Source organism: Heteronotia binoei, chromosome 8 (assembly GCF_032191835.1).
Source record: "Heteronotia binoei isolate CCM8104 ecotype False Entrance Well chromosome 8, APGP_CSIRO_Hbin_v1, whole genome shotgun sequence".
In the NCBI taxonomy this organism is placed as follows: Eukaryota; Metazoa; Chordata; class Lepidosauria; order Squamata; family Gekkonidae; genus Heteronotia; species Heteronotia binoei.
In genome coordinates this window covers 10,418,726-10,433,814 of record NC_083230.1, presented here as the reverse complement: position 1 = coordinate 10,433,814, position 15,089 = coordinate 10,418,726, and the positions used below count along the sequence as shown (strand labels likewise).

The window sequence follows — 15,089 nt, the reverse complement described above, 5'->3', positions numbered from 1 at the left end:
GTTTTTAAAAAGATTTTGCATATAATTTAATCTTAAAAAGGTAAAGGTAGTCCCCTGTGCAAGCATCAGTTGTTTTTGACTCTGGGGAGACGTTGCTTTCACGTTTTTATGGGGTGGTTAGCCATTGCCTTCCCCAGTCATCTACACTTACCTCCAGCAAGCTGGGTACTCATTTTACCGACCTCGGAAGGATGGAAGGCTGAGTCAACCTGGAGCCAGCTACCTGAACCAGCTTCCACTGGGATCAAACTCAGATTGTGAGCAGAGAGCTCCGACTGCAGTTCTGCAGCTTTACCACTCTGCACCACAGGGTTCTTAATCCTAGAGTGATATATATTAGCTAAATGTGCAATATACTACTAATTATACTAATTATATTGATTATAAGTATTTTATGATATATCTTACATATAATTAGTTTAAAATGCAGGTTTAGCTTATCATATATTTTTGAAATATCTCTAAAATGCATTGTTTACCTTTTTGACACATTTAGATATAGTTTAATTATAGCAATTAGAATATATAAAGCATGTTAATGATTTGTTCAAGAATGTATTGTTATTGTTCAAGAAGTTATTGCTCAAGAATGTATTGTATTGTTCAAGAAGTTATTGGTTATTTTAAATCCAACAATGTTCTACCAAATCCATCAGATTATAATATATGGTTGTTCACATAAATGTGTTTATTCTTTCCCTTATCAGTATTTTAAACACTGATATTAGACTAAGGATCATTAGCTTTTAATTAACTATTCAGGAACCTAAAATGTTTTTATTGTATTTTATTGTTTTATTATTTGTTGTGCTCCGCCTTGAGCCCTACGGGGAATGGGTGGAATAGAAATATGCTATAATAAATAAATAAAATGTAAACTTGATAAAGTTGATAAAGATGGAGTCATCAATATATTAATATGTGACTTCCTTTGTAACTTTGTTTGAATGTTGGTTTATGGATATATACCGTATTTTTCGCACCATAAAGCGCTCCGGAGGATAGGATGCACCTTCCTCCTGGGGGGCAATCTGCTGTCTCTGCCTCCCATCCGGCGCTTCCCTCGCGCCTGCCTGCCTGGCTCCATCTTCTTCAGGCAAGCGCTGGGATCGCTCCACGTGGCCCCACCGCAAACCCAGCGCTTCGCAAGCGCCCGCTGCAGAGGGGGCAGCGTGCTTCCTCCTTGCCTGTGTGCCTGGCTTCAGCTGTGATGTTTAAAGCAAGCGCTGGGATCGCTCCCTCCGCCCTCCGATCCCAGCGCTTGCTTTAAACATCACAGCTGAAGCCAGGCACACAGGCAAGGAGGAAGCACCCGCCCCCTCTGCAAACCCAGCGCTTTGCGAGTGCCGGCTGTGGAGAGGGCAGCGTGCTTCCTCCTTGCCTGTGTGCCTGGCTTCAGCTGTGATGTTTAAAGCAAGCGCTGGGATCGGAGGGCGGAGGGAGCGATCCCAGCGCTTGCTTTAAACATCACAGCTGAAGCTAGGCACACAGGCAAGGAGGAAGCACGCTGCCCCCTCCGCAGCCGGCGCTTGCGAAGTGCTGGGTTTGCGGTGGGGCCACATGGAGTGATCCCAGCGCTTGCCTGAAGAAGATGGAGCCATGCAGGCAGGCGCGGGGGAAGCACCGGATCGGAGGAAGAGGCAGCGGATCGCCCCCCCCCAAAAGGTACGTACCTTCGGACCATAAGACGCACACACTTTTCCCCCCACTTTTTTTTGGGGGGGGGGGAGTGCGTCTTATGGTCCGAAAAATACGGTATGTTGATCTCACACACTAAATGTTTGTAATGCTTGGAATGAAACCCCTTATGTTTGTTACGTTTTTAAAAATTCAATAAAATTTAAATTGGCAAAAAGATTAAGAAAATAATTCTGAAAACTATGAATATTGTATATTTTAAATATGTATTTTAAATGTTATATATTTGTCATATGTTGGATAGTCCTCCTAATATGTATTCAAAGTTACTTTTCTAAAACTTTTGCCCCCTTTCCCTTTTGTCTTTCTGTATCACTAGGCCTTGTTGGCTGTGGTCTTTTTAACCCTAAAATTATGGTGCACTATGTTCTAAAAAAAGGAACAGGATTATACAGAAGCATGTAACTGTTCCTCTGTGTGTGAAAAAATAAAATAAAAACAAAAAATGCTTTTCAGGACACAAAGGAATAGTTTTGAAGGGATTTTCTCTTACCTTTGGATCTGTTTTGCAAAATATGGGGGTGTTTTTCAAGGAATTCCTGATCTGCACATTTATGGGAGAATTTTTGTTCTTAGTCTATAGGTACACCAGGCAAAAATAATCACAAGTCACTCTCAGGCTACTCACTGGATCTTTTCCATACATTAAGTTTTGATCTGAAGAGCAGTTAAATGGAGGACAGCCAATATTCAATGTCAAAATCCACCATACTGAAATTTTACAATCATACCTAGCAATAACCATATAAAATCCACCCTACCTTATCAATTAAGAAAACAATGTTCTTAGGCACAAGCTTATTTATTTTAAACTGAGTTATTTAGACCTGAACTTTTAGAGTAATATAGTAAACACTACCTGATCTTATAAATGTATGCCTCCATTTTAAAGAACATTCTGAAATCCAGTTTTACACCCAGTCTCATTTAAACTGCTCTGGGACATATCAATCCAAGATGTATGCAACCTGTTTTAATTTGAAAATTTTCAAGGTGTGTGCACAACACAGTAAGTGAAAGGATCTCTTGGACAAACTGTTCTATATATCTAGCCCTATATGATTGACCAACTTTTCTTAAAATAACAGTTTAATTAAAAACCTGGGAAACAATTCCAACCTTCGTTCTTCTTGACTGCTTTCCTCAAGTTTCTGCAGCCTTCAAAAGCAGGAGGATACAGTATTGGAAGGCCAAGCCAACGAAGGACAAACCAGACAGTGAAAAGCGAAAGCGACAAGAAGATTAAAAAAAAATGACACATGAGCTTGCGGATTTCAAATGAATTCTTTAAAAGACACCATCAGAAGCCCATAAATAGTTAAAAGGCAGTAGATTCTCCATTGCTGGATAGAGAACTGAAATGGAGGATTGCTGAAGAGATATCTTGCAAGCAGCATAAGAAGTTTTTCGATTATTCTGTTTCCTAACCAAGAATTTTAGTTGCGGGGGGAGGGGAATAGGTGACCATTTGCTTCTACTGAAACTTGTTTGTCCCCATCAATATCTACTTCAGACTACAGGAAGATCTGAAAACACATGGCACAGTTCTCCTGCTGTAGCTAAGGTGCTATCAACTGCATGGATGGGGATACTCTTTGGGGACTCACTACAACGTCATTTGGGAGAAACAGCATGTTAACGGTGGCATCAATAAACATTATACAGAAAAGGCAGTGGTTCTCAAACTTTAGCAACCAGGGAGCATAATTTTGATTTTAAAATTTTCACTGATCCTCAAACTCCTCCCCCCACCATCTCCCTCACTGTTGCCTGCCGTGTCCTGGACAGCCCTACCTCAAAATGAACAGCAAGCCAGAAGTACCTCATGGAGATCTCCATCTTCTAGGATCCACAAAACAATACACTGAGACTACAAGATCAGGTCCTAGATGACAGCTGATTCAACGGGGCCACAACTCAAGAGACCCTGAACCAAGTTCCAAGCACTCTTATTCCTTGGGTAAGTTCTCTGCTAGTTTTCTGTGCTGTTCACAGACCCAGACCAGTATCAACCAACATCTGAATATCCATTATTCCACGCAAAATTGCCTCTAGCTATTATTGTCTATAGTTGCATGGTAGAATCTCCTGAAATCCTTTGTACAGGAAAAGAGAATGAAAACTAGTTCAATTATATTACAACTGCATTAGGACTGCATCTCTTTGGTGCCACTCAACCAATCAAAGTTCCTAATGCTGAACTATTTGTTAATCAGCAACTAAACAGCACATCTTCTGGCTAGAGCTCTAAAGCGTCCTGAAAGATACATCGCTGCAAGTAGCGGCAACTGTGTCAGCTGCCACCCTTCAAAAGAGAAGGAAGCATAGCTCATCCCTTTTCCTAAGTTCCTAGAAAATTGAAAGGATTCCATCTGCACACCATCAAGAGGACAGGAGATTGTAGACCCAACGGAGTACCAGCACACATACTCAGTTTGAGAACTGCTGCAGACAGGGTTTTGAAAACAAGGGTTTTGTAATATGATTGTGGTTTACAAAGGAGATCTCCCCTTTTGCTCCTTGAAGGAATAATATGGAAACACTTGAAGTTGTCTTATGCTGAATCAGACCATTGATCCATCAAGCTCAGTACTGTCTACTCAGACTGGCAGCAGCTCTCTAGGCTTTTATGGGGAGGTCTTTCACATCACTAACTACCTGATCCTTCACTGGAAATTCTGGAGACTGAACCAAGCAGATGCTCTGCCACTGAGCCATGGTCCCCTCAGTTCAGCAACATGGGTAATCCACATACATTTTCAGTTTCAAGAAGTACTGCCTTTGAACTGTATTATGAGAACACAGTTACCTTTGTTAGGAGTACAAAAATATTTTTATTCACTTATTTTGCTACAAAGGTGATATAATAAGCAATCTGCAGGAAATATTCAGCCATGATGTTAAAAACAAATTTATACCTTAATCCACACTGAAAACCAGAATTCAACTCAATTTTCAAAAGGGACACAATTCAGCATTGGTCTATGTCTGCTTATTAGAAAAAAAAAACCAACACATTTCAGAAGCAATGCAAAGAAAGAAATACATGCCTACATTTAATGAATGCACAGTAGTAGAAATAGATGCACAGTAGCAAAAATGTATGTTTATTGCTTCTGCTAATGGAGTACTGGGATTTTTAAGATGGCATTGAGAGTGTGAACCAAGTAAGATGAAGGCATTAACTGGAATATATAGCAATTAGGTACAAGGATAACATGATTATTTTATAACACCCTAATTTAGTACAGTTGGGGATGCATGATTTTAGAACAGTTTTAGTAAATGCTTTACAGCATTGTAATTTTTTATTTTGCTAAATGGCTAAATCATTCTTAAAATGCTGCATGCAATTAGCTAGGGTATCCTCAGATAAGTCTCTCCCTTGCTCTTCAACCGGTAATAAATGCCTTGCTAAAAGAAGAGGGAGTTCTGGCCACTTTGAAGGAAGCTGTTGTGATACTCCTCCTGCATAGACTGTCCCTGGACACAAGAGAGTTTAACAAGCATCAGGTAGGGGTTAATGTTCCATCCCCATGGGCAAGTGCTTGAACTTGAGGTGACTACGCTACTTCAGATGTGGATCTAGACCAGGGTTGGCCAAACTGTGTCTCGGGAGCCACATGTGGCTCTTTCACACAAAGCCCCCACCACCCCATTAGTCAGCTTGGAGAAAGCATTTCTCTCTTTAAATCACTTCTTCAAGCCAAGCCAGCCAGTGACTTAGAGAATGTATTTAAAGTTAAAGTTGCTTTCTTTCCACTTTTTCCTTCCTTCCTTCCTTCCTTCCTTCCTTCCTTCCTTCCTTCCTTCCTTCCTTCCTTCCTTCCTTCCTTTTTGTAGCTCTCAAACATCTGACATTCATGCCTTGCAGCTCTCAAACATCTGATATTTATTCTGTGTGGCTCTTACATTAAGCAAGCTTAGTCACGCCTGATCTAGATCCCAAATCTAGATTCTGGCTTGTGTTTGGGACAAAGCCTTGATCACCCTGATCATTGATCTTTGGTAAAAGAGCAAAGTGGAGAGTGATCTTGCTGATTCAGTACTATCAAGTCATAATATCTTACAGGATAGACTAGCTAAGTTGGAAGTCTTAGGCATCACATTCCAGATTCTGTTCCTGCCTAGCCTGTTATTTTCAGAAAATAATACAGGACTGGGGAGAACCACTGCTAGCCACCTCTGCATTTATGCTATGAAGTCTTGCAGAGTTTTCTTCTGCCCTCAGTTTTACAGCCCCCCAAACTACAGCTAGTGCAGAAAACTGCAGCACGACTGTTAATAGGGCTCCCTCAATGGGAGCACATTCAACCAGTGCTGAAAGAGCTGCACTGGCTACCTATTGTGTTCCGAGTCTACTTCAAGGTATTGACCTTTAGAGTCCTATAAGGTTGAGGGCCTGCCTATCCATGAGACCACCTTTCTCCATGTTTCTCAGAGAGTACTGTGTTCAGGAACACAAAACCTACTATCTATTCCCAGACCAAGGGAGGCCAGACTGTGATCCACACGAGCTAGGGCTTTCTCAGTGGCAGCACCAGAAATGTGGAATGCCCTCCTGGAGGCCATAAGGGCCCTGCGGGACCTCTCTCAATTCCGCAGGGCCTGCAAAACTGAACTATTTTGACAGGCCTTCAACACCTAGACCGGGAGAGGACTGCCACCCTACACTGCTGAGAAACTACGATCATCATAGGACCACTGTCAGAAGAAAGAAAGATCCCACCTATATTGAAGTTGAACAGCACCATGAAATTTTAATTGTTATTTTATCATTTTAAATTGTAATTGTAAACTTTTTGAATTGACTGTGAGTCACCCTGAGTCCGGTTGCGGAGAGGGTGGGATAGAAGACTAAAAAAATAAATAAATAAAATTAACATCTACATGAAACTACCAGAAGAGAACATCCATGAATCCAGTTAAATATGATCCATCTGATGATTATTGGCCAGCTTTTTTTCTTCTTCCTATCAATCCATTTATATGAGTCAGTTGAACACATGAAGCTATCATACTGAATCAGGCCATTAGTTCATCAAGGTCATTATTGTCTTTGATTAGCAGCATCTCTCAGGGTCTCAGACAGAGGTTTTTCACATAACCTGAACTTTTTAGCTGGGCATGCTGAGGGCTGGACCTGGGGCCATCTGCTGAAAAGATGCTCTGCTGCTAAGTCACAGCCCCTTCCTAGGCAGTGATACTTGATCCTGCCCGACATTTGGAAGCTCAGGTTTACTCCACAACGTGGGACACCTTCTATCAGCTTTTCCTAGAACACTAACTACAAATGCATTACTGTTGTAGGATGCTGGACTAGATGGAGCACTGGTCTGATCCAGCAGGGCTCTTCTTAAGAACATAAGAGAAGCCATGTTGGATCAGGCCAATGGCCCATCCAGTCCAACACTCTGTGTCACACAGTGGCCAAAAAAATGATACACACACACACACATACACAGACATACATACACACACTGTGGCTAATAAACACTGATGGACCTCTGCTCCATATTTTTATCTAACCCCCTCTTGAAGCTGGCTATGCTTGTAGCCGCCACCACCTCCTGTGGCAGTGAATACTGTGGCAGTGATACTTTACTTTAATTAGTGGCTATTGTTTTATTTTGTTTTGTTTTATTTCTGATGTTGTTGTCAGTCACACCAAGCAGTTACCTTTGGAGAGGTGAGGTTGCATTTGGCAATCTGCCTTTCACAGAACACAATCTGTCGTATCTCAAAACTATGAAACAACCAATGAGTTCCCAATGATGACAAATATTTCTTGGGAAAAACCTGAAAGTCACTGCTGTATATGAAAGATCGGTTTGTCCTGTTATTATCGCTAGCAGTTGATCTGCCTTTTCAAAACCCACAGCATATGTATCTGCTTCCTTCAGCAGTAGTTACAAAGAGCACTAACCCGGATAGCCAAGCAAGCCCAACATTGTCCAGTCCCAAAAGCTAAGCAGAACCAACCCTGGCAAGTACTTGGAAAGGAGAACTCCAAGGAATACCAGGGCTAGGATGCAGAGACAGCTGATACAAGCTGCATCTCTGAAAAATGGCCTAGCCCCACTAGGGATCACCAGAAGTAACCATGACCTCCCGGCATGCAATCGCATGCTTGGCCACTCCATCACCTTTACCCTCAGCTTCTTTAGCAAGGCAGTGGTCATTTTGGAGGAGTGTTTGGGGTCGTTACCATGTTGGAATACTGCCCTGCGGCCCAGTCTCCGAAGGGAGGGGATCGTGCTCTGCTTCAGTATGTCACAGTACATGTTGGCATTCATGGTTCCCTCAATGAACTGTAACTCCCCAGTGCCGGCAGCACTCATGCAGCCCCAGACCATGACATTCCCACCACCATGCTTGACTGTAGGCAAGACACACTTGTCTTTGTACTCCTCGCCTGGTTGCCGCCACACACGCTTGACACCATCTGAACCAAATAAGTTTATCTTGGTCTCATCGGACCACAGGACATGGTTCCAGAAATCCATGTCCTTAGTCTGCTTGTCTGCAGCAAACCGTTTGAGGGCTTTCTTGTGCATCATCTTTAGAAGAGGCTTCTTTCTGGGACGACAGCCCTGCAGACCAATTTGATGCAGCGTGCAGCGTACGGTCTGAGCACTGGCAGGCTGACCCCCCTACCCCTTCAACCTCTGTAGCAATGTCATGGTCTGGGGCTGCATGAGTGCTGCTGGCACTGGGGAGCTACAGTTCATTGAGGGAACCATGAATGCCAACATGTACTGTGACATACTGAAGCAGAGCATGATCCCCTCCCTTCGGAGACTGGGCCGCAGGGCAGTATTCCAACATGATAACGACCCCAAACACACCTCCAAAATGACCACTGCCTTGCTAAAGAAGCTGAGGTTAAAGGTGATGGACTGGCCGAGCATGTCTCCAGACCTAAACCCTATTGAGCATCTGTGGGGCATGCTGAAACGGAAGGTGGAGGTGCACAAGGTCTCAAACATCCACCAGCTACGTGACATCGTCATGGAGGAGTGGAAGAGGACTCCAGTGGCAACCTGTGAAGCTCTGGTGAACTCTATGCCCAAGAGGGTTAAGGCAGTGCTGGAAAATAATGGTGGCCACACAAAATATTGACACTTCGGGCCCCATTTGGACATTATCACTTAGGGGTTTTGTTGCCAGCAGTTTAGACATTAATGGCTGTGTGTTGCGTAATTTTGAGGGGACAGCACATTTACACTGTTGTACAAGCCGTAGACTCACTACTTTACATTGTAGCCAAGTGTCATTTCTTCAGTGTTGTCACATGAAAAGATATACTTAAATATTTGCAAAATGTGAGGGCGTGTACTCACTTCTGTGACATACTGTATATATATATATACATATACATACATACATAAGTAGTAGTAGTAGCTGACATCAGCCTAATAACAATAATAATAATATGGATATCACCACAGGAGACTGTATGCCTCATTGTATTATCCTCAAACCTGACATCTCATCCCTCCCAGTGGATGGCTACTTGACTGAAAGAACTTAAAACTAAAGGGCAAGAGAAACTGAGGGCTCCCCTAGAAACTGGGGAGGGACGTAATCTCCAAAGATAGCCATGCCTCAGTTATTATCCCACTAGATCCAGAAACTCCAGCTCATGCGAAATGTGGCAATGTGCCAGCTGACTGTGACATCTGTGTGGGCACAAATTCAGCAGTGCTACGCCAAATCGCACTGGCTATCAGTTAAGAGTACCGGATCCAGTTCGAAGTGCTGGTTCTAACCTTTAAAGCCCTGTGTGGCCTGGGACTGACATACCTGAGGGACCATGTCACCAATGTTCCCTCTAAGCTGCAGAATCTTGTGAGCAAAAATTCAACTTTGTGAGCTACTGCCATTAAAGCTGTGAACTCCTGCATAAATGATTGTGCTCTGGGGTCATCCTTCCTGTGCTAAGACAACAATGAGTGAGCTGGAGATTAAAAATCTGTGGACTTGATGGGCCGTTGGCCTGATCCAACATGGCTTCTCTTATGTTCTTATGAGCTAGCTCACGCTAACTCAGCTTAGAGGGAACACTGCATGTCACCTCTTGTGGAGGTCCTCTTGTGGATCAAAAACTGGCTTAGTAATAGGAAGCAGAGAGTCAGTATAAATGGGCAGTCTTCGCAGTGGAGGACGGTAAGCAGTGGGGTGCCGCAGGGCTCGGTACTGGGTCCCATGCTCTTTAACTTGTTCATAAATGATTTAGAGTTGGGAGTGAGCAGAGAAGTGGCCAAGTTTGCGGATGACACTAAATTGTTCAGGGTGGTGAGAACCAGAGAGGATTGTGAGGAACTCCAAAGAGATCTGTTGAGGCTGGGTGAGTGGGTGTCAACGTGGCAGATGCAGTTCACTGTGGCCAAGTGCAAAGTAATGCACATTGGGGCTGGGTGAGTGGGCGTCAACGTGGCAGATGTGGTTCACTGTGGCCAAGTGCAAAGTAATGCACATTGGGGCCAAGAATCCCAGCTACAAATACAAGTTGATGGGGTGTGAACTGGCAGAGACTGACCAAGAGAGAGATCTTGGGGTCGTGGTAGATAACTCACTGAAAATGTCAAGACAGTGTGCGTCTGCAATAAAAAAGGCCAACGCCATGCTGGGAATTATTAGGAAGGGAATTGAAAACAAATCAGCCAGTATCATAATGCCCCTGTATAAATCGATGGTGCGGTCTCATTTGGAGTACTGTGTGCAGTTCTGGTCGCCGCACCTCAAAAAGGATATTATAGCATTGGAGAAAGTCCAGAGAAGGGCAACTAGAATGATTAAAGGGCTGGAGCACTTTCCCTATGAAGAAAGGTTGAAACGCTTGGGGCTCTTTAGCTTGGAGAAACGTCGACTGCGGGGTGACATGATAGAGGTTTACAAGATAATGCATGGGATGGAGAAAGTAGAGAAAGAAGTACTTTTCTCCCTTTCTCACAATACAAGAACTCGTGGGCATTCGATGAAATTGCTGAGCAGAAAGGTTAAAACGGATAAAAGGAAGTACTTCTTCACCCAAAGGGTGATTAACATGTGAAATTCACTGCCACAGGAGGTGGTGGCGGCCACAAGTATAGCCACCTTCAAGAGGGGTTTAGATAAAAATATGGAGCACAGGTCCATCAGTGGCTATTAGCCACAGTGTATGTGTGTATATAAAATTTTTTGCCACTGTGTGACACAGAGTGTTGGACTTGATGGGCCGTTGGCCTGATCCAACATGGCTTCTCTTATGTTCTTATATGTCTCCCAGAAAGCCTTGGGCTCTGTGGACCTTCATTTACTGGTTGTCCCTGGCCCAAGAATGTCTGCTTAGCCTCATCCAAGGCCAGGGTTATTTCAGCCCTGGTGGAACTCACTCTCACTTGAGATCAGGGGCTTCAGGACCTATTACAGTTCTGTAGGGCCTGTAAAATTGAGCTGTTCCACCAGGCCTTTGGTTAAGGTGGTGGATGTCCAACATCTGCCTTCCCCTGAACTGCCCATATGATAAGCCAGGTCATTGCTGTCCATATCGATATTGTTGCTCCAGGACTAGTAGAGCCAAGAGTTGATATAGTTTTATGCCATCTGGTTATAATATTTTAAATGTTCATATTATAAAATGTCATTATTGGATTGTTTTAATTGAATGTTGACCTATTTGTATTAATTCTTTCCATCAAGTCAACTCTTGTTGCAACCTGCCTTGAGTCTGCTTGCGGGGAGGGCAGGATATAAGCCAAATCTAATAAATAACTAAATAAGATGCCAAAACAGAGTTAAGTTAAAGCCAACCCTCGCTGAATGTGTTCCAGTTTGGTGTGGAGAGCCAGTTTGGTGTAATGGTTAAGCGTGCGAACTCTTATCTGGGAGAACCGGGTTTGATTCCCCACTCCTCCGCTTGCACCTGCTAGCATGGCCTTGGGTCAGCCATAGCTCTGGCAGAGGTTGTCCTTGAAAGGGCAGCTGCTGTGAGAGCCCTCTCCAGCCCCACCCACCTCACAGGGTGTCTGTTGTGGGGGAGGAAGGGAAAGGAGATTGTGAGCCGCTCTGAGACTCTTCGGAGTGGAGGGCGGGATATAAATCCAATATCTTCATCTACCTCACAGGGTGTCTGTTGGGGAGGGGGAGATAAAGGAGATTGTGAGCCACTCTGAGACTCTTTGGAGTGGAGGGCGGGATATAAATCCAATATCTTCATCTACCTCACAGGGTGTCTGTTGTGGGGGGGGGGGGAGGTAAAGGAGATTGTGAGCCGCTCTGAGACTCTTTGGAGTGGAGGGCGGGATATAAATCCAATATCTTTATCTACCTCACAGGGTGTCTGTTGTGGGGGGGGAAGGTAAAGGAGATTGTGAGCCGCTCTGAGACTCTTTGGAGTGGAGGGCGGGATATAAATCCAATATCTTCATCTACCTCACAGGGTGTCTGTTGGGGAGGGGGAGATAAAGGAGATTGTGAGCCACTCTGAGACTCTTTGGAGTGGAGGGCGGGATATAAATCCAATATCTTCATCTACCTCACAGGGTGTCTGTTGTGGGGGGGGGGGAAGGTAAAGGAGATTGTGAGCCGCTCTGAGACTCTTTGGAGTGGAGGGCGGGATATAAATCCAATATCTTCATCTACCTCACAGGGTGTCTGTTGGGGAGGGGGAGATAAAGGAGATTGTGAGCCACTCTGAGACTCTTTGGAGTGGAGGGCGGGATATAAATCCAATATCTTCATCTACCTCACAGGGTGTCTGTTGTGGGGGGGGGAGGTAAAGGAGATTGTGAGCCGCTCTGAGACTCTTTGGAGTGGAGGGCGGGATATAAATCCAATATCTTTATCTACCTCACAGGGTGTCTGTTGTGGGGGGGGGGAGGTAAAGGAGATTGTGAGCCGCTCTGAGACTCTTCGGAGTGAAGGGCGGGATATAAATCCAATATCTTCTTCTCTTTGATTTCCTGCTCTGTCAAGAAAACCCTCACCTAAGACTGACCAAACTGCTGCTGTCATGCACCTGGGTTTTAAACTGCTAACGAGGATTTTTGTTTTTTTGAAGTGAGCCAATAAGAAGTCTGGGCATTAAAAAATTAAGAAAGTCAACCAAAACTAGTCTGGTGACATTCAATATGCAGCTTTTTCAGATACTACTTGTATAACTTTGCTTTGGTGATCTATTTGTAGGAGACTGGGAATTTTCTTGTATGTTTCTTGTGCAACCGTCAGGCACAATGAAAGGAATATTTGATAAGAAAGCAAGGACTGTTGCCTACATGTTCATAATTAACTGGTTTTTGTTTTATTTACTGACCCAACTTTAAAAAAAAAACTGTGTGCTTTGTGGTTATTTCAGTGGGTTAGAAAAATTAAGAAAACCAAAAAAAGCAGCATGATAAACGCAGCGATGATGCGGTAAAGCAGACAGAAGCTGAGCAAGAAGAAAGCAAAAGATGGCATCCTGAGAGCTAAATAGAAATCTCAGTAGCTGCTAAATGAGACTTCCAGGCCCAGCAACTATACCTGGTACACATTAAATTTTGTAACTGAAATGTAAAAAAAGTCCATGTGGCAGTTAATTTAAAATGTAGCTTCACAGTAGCTGAATATTAAGATTCCAGAAATAATTTACATGATTGTGTTGCAGACGGTGAAGTTAACTATTTGTCAAAGCATCTGCAAGATCTATCTGTCTGCATTTACCCAAGCAGGCAGCAAAAAGAAGACCGTGTGATGTTGCTTACAACTTTCTGGTTGGGTGACACCCTACAAACCAGCCACAACGTGATAATATATTGTTTTAAACAGTACCTCTTTTTCTTCTTTTTTTCTTTTTTCTTCAGTTTTTCTAAATCTTTCTTTGCTATATCAAGGATCTCAATTGTCTCTTTTTCCGAAGGAAGCATTGAAGCAGAAAATGCCGAGGGACCACCAAAGTACGCTGACCTCGTTGAAGCTCTCGACAAGCTGCGCCGAAGGTTTTCATTCACGGCTTCGCTCTCAAGAAGTTTTGCCCTATAGAGAGGAACGTTATTTAAGAGAGAAAACGTTTAGCGTGTGTACTGATAAATGTTTTGGATAGTCAATTTTTTCAAAGATCTATTTCATATGAAGACAAGAGCCCCAACTAAAATGGGGTGGTTGCATAGCAGCTGTATTCCGCTCTTTATGCAGGCCTCAGATTCAGCAGGAGCTCACAGAAGCACAGCTCCTGAACTTTCCTGATGGTTCCCCCTCTTCCTCCCCACTTACCTTGTCCATTGAATAGCAGGTGCAGCTGCGTAACACTTCCTGGATAAGGAGAGTGGGCAGCCAGCCAGCCATCAGGGGCTTTGCCACGCCCCCAGCAGCCCGCATTAACCCCTGGAGAAGCCCACCCCACCCTTTCTCCACTTCTTATGGGATTTTGGGTGGCAGGTGGCTCGTTGGCCTTTTGACCCACACATGGATCTCTAGCCAGCCCAAGCAAGCCTCGCTCACCTCGGGCTTTCCTTCCTTGCATTGGGCTGCTTTGGGCTGGGAGGATATGCTAATGAGTTACGCTAATGAGCTCCACCACCTATTTTTCTACAAAACGACCCTTGTCTATGAATGTGTCAAATTAGGTCATTTGCACAAGTGATATTGAAGAAATACTGTTTTTGACTCTTTCTAGAAGGGTAACAAGTTTATAATCAGAATCCTTAAAGATTCAAACAAATGTACTGGGAAAGAGATGCCGAGAATTGTCTATAAACAATAGCTTTGGGGGCAGGGGGGATAAGCACCTGTATACATAGAGAGAATAAATGCTAGCAATGGTGGAAGGTTTGCCGCAGCCGTGTGCAAAATACTGATTAATTCTAGAACCAGTGACTGCCACTGCTCCTCTAATACTTCCTACTTCTTTCACATAAACATTATTATTTATGAATATTATTAATGCTGCTGTAGCAGAGGAACCAACCGTGTTAAATCATAGTGATAGTTCCTAGAAATTCAGCTTTTTCGATTAAAATGACGTGGAGGACATACATTCTTCTTGCCAGCTTTAGACGTCGGAGGCCAGACTCACCCAGGGTCCTGTTTGTGGCACCACGGGGAGAGGGGAGAGCAAGGGTGGCCCTGGCAGTCCTTACTGGGAGGAGGAAGTGGGCTGGCAATGAGTGCAGGAAATTGGGGCCTGCCTGACCCAACACTGGCTCTATCAGCAGGTATGGGGGTGGGGGCACCCTGGGCACTGCTTAGGATGCTGTGTCACCCCTGCCCACCATCTTTTTGTCACTGGACTTCTTGCCAGCTTTAGAAATATCCTTCGGTGAATACCCTTTAAACAAAAAAAGTATGCCCAAGTATGTTTGCCGAGCTATCAGCAAAGCTCCTTCATACTACATACGAAGATGCTACCTTTCAGCTTCGAAGACAGACAC

General features: G+C 43.9%; 1 protein-coding gene across 16 annotated transcripts in view; it reads right to left on the bottom strand.

Moving 5' to 3' along the window:
• The window catches only part of KIF21A (kinesin family member 21A), a 188,248-nt gene that overhangs the window by 86,101 nt on the left and 87,058 nt on the right, over positions 1-15,089 (bottom strand). For 10 of the 16 annotated variants that reach the window (XM_060244745.1, XM_060244751.1, XM_060244757.1 and 7 more), the window contains exons 11-12: positions 13,492-13,695; positions 2,818-2,856 (exon numbers count right to left, since the gene is read on the bottom strand). In XM_060244745.1, coding sequence (XP_060100728.1) covers positions 2,818-2,856; positions 13,492-13,695 — 243 coding nt within the window. The remainder of the gene's footprint in view (positions 1-2,817; positions 2,857-13,491; positions 13,696-15,089) is intronic. The other 6 variants (XM_060244750.1, XM_060244752.1, XM_060244761.1 and 3 more) reach the window with 1 other exon arrangement.